Source organism: Sceloporus undulatus, chromosome 6 (assembly GCF_019175285.1).
Source record: "Sceloporus undulatus isolate JIND9_A2432 ecotype Alabama chromosome 6, SceUnd_v1.1, whole genome shotgun sequence".
In the NCBI taxonomy this organism is placed as follows: Eukaryota; Metazoa; Chordata; class Lepidosauria; order Squamata; family Phrynosomatidae; genus Sceloporus; species Sceloporus undulatus.
Window position 1 is genome coordinate 83,383,033 of NC_056527.1, and position 9,770 is coordinate 83,392,802.

The 9,770-nt window shown below is 45.8% G+C and overlaps 1 protein-coding gene across 1 annotated transcript in view; it reads left to right on the forward strand.

Moving 5' to 3' along the window:
* FAM171A2 (family with sequence similarity 171 member A2) overlaps positions 1-6,074 on the forward strand; it is a 43,449-nt gene extending 37,375 nt beyond the window's left edge. Inside the window, exon 8 of the mRNA XM_042474717.1 lies at positions 1,868-6,074. Coding sequence (XP_042330651.1) covers positions 1,868-3,431 — 1,564 coding nt within the window. The 3' untranslated portion in view covers positions 3,432-6,074. The remainder of the gene's footprint in view (positions 1-1,867) is intronic.
* The last annotated feature ends 3,696 nt before the right edge of the window (positions 6,075-9,770 follow it).

The window sequence follows — 9,770 nt, forward strand, 5'->3', positions numbered from 1 at the left end:
CTCCCAAGACTCAGCTCCTTCACTTTCTGGCATCCATCCCATGCCCTGATGATTTGATGTAAAAAAGAATGCAGTGCCCCTAATCATGTACAAGTGCCTTTCCCTCCGTTTTGAGGAAACAAGCCACATGCAGCTTGCAGTGGGTAGAAAAGCTGTCTTTGTCACAAGTTTGGGATTCCAGGGACACTAAAGTCCAACATGTTGCATTTTAGAAATTGCTGGCTTTTGACCTCTAGAAAATTTCATGCCTATCTCAGTCATCTTTTGAGAAGGGGATTCATTCATTACTCTATATCCTGATTGAATTGAGATCTTTTCACAGGAGCTTGTGTTGGAATGAATTTAGGGGGCAATCCGATCTGTAAAAAGTAGTGTTACATTTCTTTTATTTGATAAATTTTCAGAGCCAGAAAATGCTAAGGGGAGAAAAAAGCCAAGAATGGCTTTGTAACAAACTGACACCCAGCCCCCAACATGCATTTCTGACTGTCCACAACTAAGACATTCCACTTATCTGCATTACTCATCCTGATTGGTCTGGGACCCCAAATAGTGCAGCCAATCAATTCCTGAGAATATTGGACACTGTGATGCCTAGTATCCCATGTTTTGGTGGTGGCGGCACTCATTCAAACCCTGGATCAGCCTCCTCCAGCTGAGTATCCTTCAGATATGCTAGACCATGACACCCATCGTTCCTGCTGTATGAGGATGGTAAGAGTTGTAATCTCGCACATCTGGAAGGCATCAGGTTATGGAGAACTGCTTTGGAAGGAAGAGGTTGGTGGAGGTTGAGAATCCCGGTAGTGGAGAGCACTGTGGGTGAGGAATCTGGTCAAGCACTGGTATTTAAAGGGCAGCATATCTTGAAAGTAGCAAGGGCACAAAAGACCATTAATATTAGCTTCATCCACTGACTCATTTCCACTTTGAGACTTTCTGTATGAGCTGCAGCAGAAATTTGGAAGAGCATTCCTTCTGTGCATCTCAGCCATTCTCTCCTATTTATGTTCAGTCACCCTAGGAGTGAGTGGTTCAAATGCATAAGACAAGTACACTGCTAAATTCTCTCATTCTACTCACATTGGATTGGATATATAAATTGTCATAAAAGAGTCCTTTGCCTGTCTCTTTGTCCCAGATCTGGTTCATAGCAAGAGGCACCCAGAACACCAAGATGCTTTCAGTCTTTAACCAGATTTGCCTCATTCAAAAAGAAACTGTTTCTTAAGCACCCATTGATTTTAGCCCCTTCAGCTGTGATGGGGAGGAAAATCTCCTTTCCAGGTGCTAGCAGTCTCTTCTATTCAAGACATGCAAGAAAATTTCCTAGCTATTTTATCATTATTAGCTTAAAGCAAGAAAACTTAGCTTAAAGTAATAGCCCTCCTGGGCTATTAACATTTTTTTTTTTTGTCATATCCAAGGCTTGGAGGAGGTTTTACTTTATGCCAGAAACTGTGTTAATCTCACCTGGCGTACTCAAATTATTTCTTATCTTAAGAGAATGAGATTTGATGACATTCAGGGCACTGGGTTGCCCGTTACCTTTAACATATATTCTGTTATAGTATATACAGATTTCCCAGGTGATAAGATTTAAACATTTATCACTGCTTTTTTGACAAAAAAATTGGCCAGGCAGCTCAACATTTCTTACTCTGACTGGCAGCAGCTCACCACAGTTTCAGGCAAAGTGAAGCCTTTTCCAATTGTGTTATCTGGGATCCTTCAGCAGTAGGTTGAACCTACAGGCTGCTCCACATGTAAATCCCATGCCGTGCTACAGAGCTTGAACTACTTCAACAGTCATGGATATTTGAAACATGATCTCTACATGCTTTTTCTTTGCTTTCTCCCTTTTTAGGAGGCTATGTCTGAAGCCACGTCAGCAACATAGAAAACTTCATCTGTCAGGGGCACTGGATGCATCTAAGAAAGACCAGGCTACCTCCATGTCCCAGATCAACCTGATCTGCACGAGCCACATGGAGACAGCTTCATCCAATGGTGACACAGATGTACACACTCCCATTCTCAAATCGGCCTTCTCCTCATCCCGGGAGTTTGAGAGCTCCCGTGAAGAATTCTTCAGGCAAGTAACAAACCAGAAGGGGCGTCATGCCAGCAAGACCTCCACAGCAGACACACTGAGCCAACGAGGAGGCACAAAGGAAGACTACCCTCGAGGCATGGAAGGCTACTCACTCAAGACAGCTCGCTCCATGGATGCCCCTGGCACGCTGGAGCCTCCTCTCCTGGAGGACTACAAGCGCAGCTATTCACATCAACGTGTCGAGGAGAAGAACAATGAGGCACAACGCAAGCAGGCCCGCAATGACAGTAAGGCCTACCTGCAGGAGCCCCCATCACCACCGCCTCTCCCACCTCCCTTTGACCACTATGTGGGTCACAAAGGGGAGCCCAAGCCCCCCGACTTCATGATGTCACAGTCAGTAGACCACCTTGCCCGTCCCACCTCACTGAGCCAACCTGGGCAACTCATCTTCTGTGGTTCTATTGACCACATGAAGGACAGTATGTACCGAAATGTCATGCCAACCCTTGTCATTCCGGCTCACTACATGCGCCTGGCACCATCTGAACAGCCTCCAGGAGGCTCTGAAAACCAGTCTGACATGGACCCAGCTGGCATGGGACTCCCTCATCAATTTGGACCTCAGGAGCAGCGGCAGCAGCAGCAACTCCTCCAGCAGCAGCTGCAACACCCACAGTTCCAGCTCCAGCAACACCAAGTAGAAGATGGTGATGGGAAAGGTTGGGGCCCCCACACACAGTCAGTCAGTGGCTCAGTCACCATCCCAGTGCTGCTGAATGAGTCCACCATGGCCCAGTTGAATGGTGAGCTGCAGGCACTGACTGAGAAGAAGCTAATAGAGCTTGGGGTGAAGCAGCACCCACGGGCCTGGTTTGTGTCACTGGATGGGCGCTCCTCCCAAGTCCGCCATTCTTACATTGATCTCCAGGGCAATGAGAGGAACCGGAGCAACGATGCCAGCCTGGACTCGGGCGTGGATGTAAATGAAGCCAAGCCACCTAAGCGCCTGAAGGAGGAGCGCCTGGCCCCTTCTATGGGCCCCACTTACTCCAAGCTCGTCTTTGCTGATGCTGACACAGAGCAGAGCAGCAGCGAGAGCCGCACCGCCATTTGCTCTCCAGAGGACAACTCGCTGACACCTCTGTTGGATGAGAATACTGACCACCGTGCTGCGACTATTCCTCGGCGTGGGCGCAGCCGTGGCAACAGCTCACGCAGCAGCAACAGCAACAGTGAACTCCGCCGTGACTCCATGACCAGCCCAGAAGATGACAGCAATGAACCCTCTGAAGGGACTGATGACCAGGGGGACAAGAAGAGCCCCTGGCAGAAACGTGAGGAGCGGCCACTCATGGTTTTCAATGTGAAGTAGCTGACAGGAGGATGGGGTCCATCCTCATGGCACAATGGGACAATGGGGCATGGGAGGAGTAGAAGTCACCAGGACCATGGAGAGCATTATTCCATGTGTGTCTAGCACAGTTTCCTATTCTCTCCATCTATAATCAAGTGCTTGGCAGAACAGAAACCCTGGATGTCTGACAACAAAAATAAATGGGACATATAGCAAGAGGCAGAGTGCAGTCAAGCTGTGCTCCATTCTTTTCCCAGCATGCCCTATGATCACTCCAGATGCCTGCCTTGTCCTGGGAATGTTATGAAGTGCCATGAAAGCAGCCTAAGAAGGTCCTTTTCCAACACCAACCACTGTGAACCAGGCAGTATGGGCCTCCAGGAACTGCAGAGGCTGCGATAATGGCAACGGATGTTTCACAGTTCTGTAACTCTCTGTCAGTCTCTAGGAGGAGGACAAGCCTTGTCCTGTATGGTTCCAGTTCTATTTGAAGAATCCCGTCCAACTTGGCATTGCCAGAACTAGCATTGGCCCTATGCCCTAACACATTGGGAGTTGAGGTGAAATGGAAGGCATTTAGTGGAACACTTTAGCCCCACCTTGCACTTGTGGGTGAGGAGGGCAGCTTTGTACAGTTCCTTTTAAAAATTCAGTCCTGTGGATTTTCCAAGCCGTAGCATGGTTTGGGGGGAGGAAGGGGCAGGTGCCCAAGGGCTCCAGGCTGATGCCCGTCTTTACCTGTCGTGCCTGAGTGCCCCAACAACCTGGGTTACAGTACAGAGCCCAGATGAGTGGGGAGGGGGGAGGGTTGGGGTGCAGGGGCACTGGTGTGACTAACTGTACATATGTGTGTGCATGCGTGTATGTTGGGGGGTGGGAGTCTGAGCCATGGTGTGTGTGTGTGCGTGGGGGTAGGTGTGTCAGTTGTGTCTGACCTCACTGCCAAATGAACTCCCAGCGGAGTCATCTCTGTGCTCCCTGCTTCCCCTTTTTTCCTTGTGCCTGCAACTCCTCTGTCTCCTCCAAGTGCCTTCCATCCTCAGTATCTCCCTCCTACCCTCCCCATCCAGGCAGCTGTGCATGAAACCTTGGATGCCCATAGAGGGATGCAGACATGCCATCTGCTCAGAACTGTTCAGATCTTCCTTTCTGTTTAATCCCTTGCCTATTCAGCAATGAGTACTTGGGAGCCTGAGGAGAGGGAGGGAGGGAGGGAAGAGTGGAACTGAAGGAAGTGGTAGCCGTTATCACATCCCGTACTTGTAAGCCCAGCTGTGCCAACTGGCTAAGCCACTGACAGAGACATTCTGGGGACCTGCCCTACCCTGGAACATGGTAGTGACGAGTATCCCAGATGGAGATCTTCAGGACCAAATATTGGGGAGAGGGTTTGTCTGATGGTGGTCTTGAAGTGTGTGTCGGCAGTGATGATCTATATCACATTTCATGCATTGGAGGAGAGGGGTATTTGAGGTGCCTCTTGAAAAGTTCCAAATGGACCCAAGGAGAACATTTGTGAAAGCTAGTGATGCTACTCTGAGAAGGAAAAAAGAGGCCACAACCCTGCCACACACACAGCTTTTGGTCAGCCAAACAAGATGGGAATAAACAGGCATTAGGGCCTTTATGGGTTTTTTTTTTCAAAGGAAGGTGGGCTTTGGATGGGACTCTTTTTCTCTAACTCAGCACTACACCACTTGAAGATAATAAATATACTTTCCAGTGGGGATGAGGAGAGTGGGGGTGAGGTGTGTTACGTTGTAGGCTCTGTACCTGCAGTGGATAGGTTCCATCTTTTCTTGTCCTCTTTCCTGCCACCCACTCAATTGTCTCCCTTCCTCAAGCTGCTGGGGTTTGCTCTTAGCATGCTCTTGCCAGAAGTCTGAATGTGATCGCTTACAGAGAACTTCATCCCATTCATTCAATCACCCCATATGTTCTGACTCCCCACTCTTTTTATTGCTCTGCCCATTGCTCAGTTTCCCTACATTTTCCCTCTCCCTCTTGTGGGCTCCTCCCATACTCATAAAATTAGGTTATGGATTGCAGGGTGTCTACTCTTTGTTTACTTCAGTGGTTACAAACACTGTTCTTAAACACCTAGGCTTCAGGTGCATTTGGGAGTGGGGGACCAGAGAGGCACTTCACATATGCTCAGAAGCACTGTTCTTTGTTCACCTGTTCAGGGCTGAGCCTTAGCAATGAAAACAGGTCCTGGGGCTGAGCCCTAACTCAAATGAAGTCCTTCTCCCACTGTAGCCCCATTTTTCAGTTTGACAGTTGTTGGCCTGGGGCACGTTTTCTCTAATTTTCTTTCTAGATAGTGCCCACTTTTGTCTTCTCCCTCATCGTTTTTGAATCCTTTTAAGGTTTTTGTAAGATTCTCTCTTTCGCAGTCCCCCTTTTCTTGTCAATCAGCAGCATTATATATAATCAATACCTGTGGAACTTCCTGCTACTTCATGTGATTGATGGCAAGATCAAGGTTCTCCAGAGATGGGACCAGCAGCCATCAACTTACACAAGATGAAGTTTCCTGCATGGAAGTCTTGTCAAAAACTGCAGAAATTCTGTGTGTGGTTTGTATGTAACTTGTGTGTCTCTTTCTCAAACTGTCCATGTAATGACTTCCGTGTGGAAAAATTTATCTTTTATAAATCAGCTCTCAGCCTTTTCCATCTGCAGAGGGAGTGACATGGGATGACTTGGAACATACTCCAAGGTAGACTGGCTGCTTCCACATCAAGCTAATCTCTTGACAATATCTTTGAGGAGTGAGAGTATCCCATACCTGTGTGTGAACTGTCAGGCCAGCAAGGGAAAGCAACAGTGGTCTTTTACTGAGATGTGGGGTAATTAATGCACAAAGAGAATCCACTGAAAGAGTCCATAATGAATATTTTCCACTTTGCAGGGGTTGTGTTAGAGCTTTATCCATTGGCCAAACAAAAAGCTGTTTCACATTTGTATCCATCACTGCAAGTGTATTGCATGTTTGAGTGTCCACTATCATAGTTTTGAAGAGGACAGTGGCATTATCTTTTCCACATTATAGGTCATGGCTGAGTAGAAATTAGTGTGCATTCAGTCTCTGATCTGTACCAGCAAACTGAGCTAAAGTTGCCATAATGTGAGGTATCTTTTAGAACAATACACATCTGGGGGAAATTAACCCCATGCAAAGATGGCACTCTAGTCAAACATACAGGTAGTTTTAAGAAAAGGCAGTGGGAAGCCACCCACCACAATCAAGATCCCAGAACAAGATACCTCTTCTTCTTTCCCCATCCAGTGCACAATGCTGTTTTCTACTACTTTTTATAGCTGAAATAAAACCTTGCACAAAAGGGAGGGGGCTAAGCAGAGGTGCTCTCTGACAGTGATGCATCTTTAGCTGTGTGGAATGCCTTTGCTTTCTTCAGTAACCTCAAACTTTCTGTCAAATATTTTGAGGAGTTTTTTTTTTAAAACCAAACAAATTAGATAAAAAATGTTGGGCAAACTTGGCAAAACTGGACACTTGGTGGCTACTGTTGGTGAAACCTTCTGCTTGTTCTTTAGAATGGTATTAATATATAAACCCTCTGAATTTATCAAAGAGGCATTGCTATGTGATGGTTTCCTTTTCCAGGTCAGCATATCCCTTCTCAGCTTGGTTGATTCTGGCTAAATTGAGGGCAAGGGATTTCCTAGACACCCAATTTGGTACAAGAAACAACCACACAGATCTCTTTGAAGGACGTACAGGTCTGATGTTTCACCTCATTTATGACCAAACTCTTCACCGATGAAGCAACAGGGTAGAGGTCAACAATTCCAGTCTTTTCTGGTAGGGAGATAGTGTGTAAGGGCTGTACACTGCCAGGGGGTGTAAACAACCTATCAAGGAAAAATAAGCTCAACTTGCAGTCATTGTCCCCACAGCTATACTTAATATGTTATAAAATGCTTGCATTGAAAATGAGGACCCTGTTCAAAGTTGAAAGCGCAAATGTTTTTGCTTGTGCAAGAGTCAGAGTACTTTCCGGTCTGCGCAGTATGGTCCTGATGGTATACTATTGTATGGAGAAAGAAAGGGTAAAATTAGATTGCTCCTTCAGGACTTGGTTCTGAGCCACAGGCTGAGCAGCTGCGATGATGCAGGTTGTTAAAACATCCTAGAATCATAGAGACCACAAAGGCCATCCAGTTCTATCCCTTGCCATGCCAGAACTGCACCTCGACAGACGGCCATCCTGTCTGTTTAAAAACCTCCAAAGAAGAAGACTCCACCACTCTCCAAGAGAGTTTGGTCCACTGTCAAACAGCTCTTACTGTCAAGAGTATCCTCCTAATGTTTAGGTGGAATCTCTTTTCTTGTGGCTTGCATCCATTGCTCTGGGTGCTATTCTCTGGAGCTGCAGAAAACAAGCTTGCTCCATTCTCAATATGACACCCCTTCAAATACTTAAACATGGCTGTCAGATCATGCCTTAATCATCTCTTCTTCAGGCTAAACATACCCAGCTTCCTAAGTCTCCTCTTAAGGCATGGTTTTCAGATCCTGCTAAAAGAGTGAAGGGTTGAGGAGAGGAAACGGGGTAATTCACAATGAGCTAAAAATCAGTGCAGTTGCTGTCAGGGAAAAGAAAGGAGCCAAAGGTCAGGAGGAACCACATGGAAGTTAGGAGCAGCAGAGAGCAAAGGTGGCCGAGGAACAGTTTGATAGTGTACTTATGTGGTCTTGTGACAGCAGTGTAATGAGGTAAGCATGGCTGAGTTTTCCCCATGACTACACGATAATACAAGGCTGCAGATCTTTAATACTTGGCTGCAGATCTTTAATTCAAATGCATACTTTAAAACACAACTGTTAGGTACCAGCCTTGAAACAATGAAGCCATAGGGAATAGAAGGAGAAATTGGGACCCATATTCCAAAGACCTCTTCTCATTGTAGTCAAACCAATGGAAATCCAGCCACTAAGAAAATGGAAACAACGTGTGTGCAGGAATCTCAAATGTCAAACAAATTTGCAGTTTAAAAAAACAATAACATAAAAGCTGTGGAGACAAGAAAAATGAGAACTGAATGGCTGATGTTGAAACTCTTGGCCTAACTCCAACTGCTAGCTCCAACCGGAGTGTGTGTGAATGTATGTATGTGCCTTCAAGTTGCTTTTTATGATGACCCTATAAATTTCATAGGGGTTTCTTTGATGGGAATACTCAGAAGTTGTTTTGCCAGTTCTTCCTTCTGAAATATAGCCTACACCACCTGGTATTTGTTGGTTGTCTCCCATCTTAAGTACTAGCCAGACTTTACCCTGCTTAGCTTTTAAGATTAGACAGAATCTGATGCCTTTAAGGTACCGGTATTTAATAATATAATTTAGGCCTCCCAACTACAGCAGATCCACAGAATCAAATTCTGAATAGTAAATCAACACTTAACAGAAATCCCATTGATTCAACTAGAGCTAGCAATTGGATTTAGACCAGAGTTTGATTCTGTATCCGATTACAGTGTTAAGATGAAAAGTGGGAGCGGGCTGCAGACATACAGATTGGACTTTGTCACAAGGGTGGGAGAACATGTGGCTCTGCAGATGTTAAACTATGACAACTATTAGCCGTAGCCTGAAGTAAGATATAGTAGATATGGTTTGGCAACATCTGGTGGATCATATGTTCCCCATCCCCCACTAGAAGATACAGAGATGGTTTCAATTTAAGTGAAACCTGGTAGAATGTGATTTGACTGTCTGCAGCCTCTCCCACGTGACTAATCAGATGCAGACTTCGTGGCTTAATACCAGGCATCCCTCCCAACCACCTCTTTTTTGCTTTCTTTACCATCTAGTCAAGGAGAAAGCAAAGTGTGGCTCTGTCGATGTTGTGGGATTAAAACTCTTAGGAATAGCCCATGGTAAGGAATGCTGGGAGGTACACTCCAACAACATATGGAAGGCCACACTTTGTCCACAGTAATTGAACTTGATGGATGAGTTCTGCAGTGGTTTAAACGGCATTTCGTGAATGCCAAACTGGTCTGGTATTTTCGGTGACACAAGCAAAGTACTTGCTGGTATTTCTCAGATATGCAGAAAAAGACTAGTTTTTACAAATAAAATTGTCCTAACAAGGAACATAGGAAACTATGAGTCAAATAAATCACTGGTGTGTTTAAACAAGGAACTTCAAATCACTGGACCACTTAAATTTGGGCAGGGAAATTGTGGCTCTCCTGTTAAGGAAGGAACAGAAGGGAAAGAGTGGCTGATAATTCAAACCATGAAGTTTGCATCTGAGTACACTCAGGTTGGAGGGACTGTAGATAAGTCAATCAAGCTCTGCCAGGCTCAGTTTAAAACTGGGG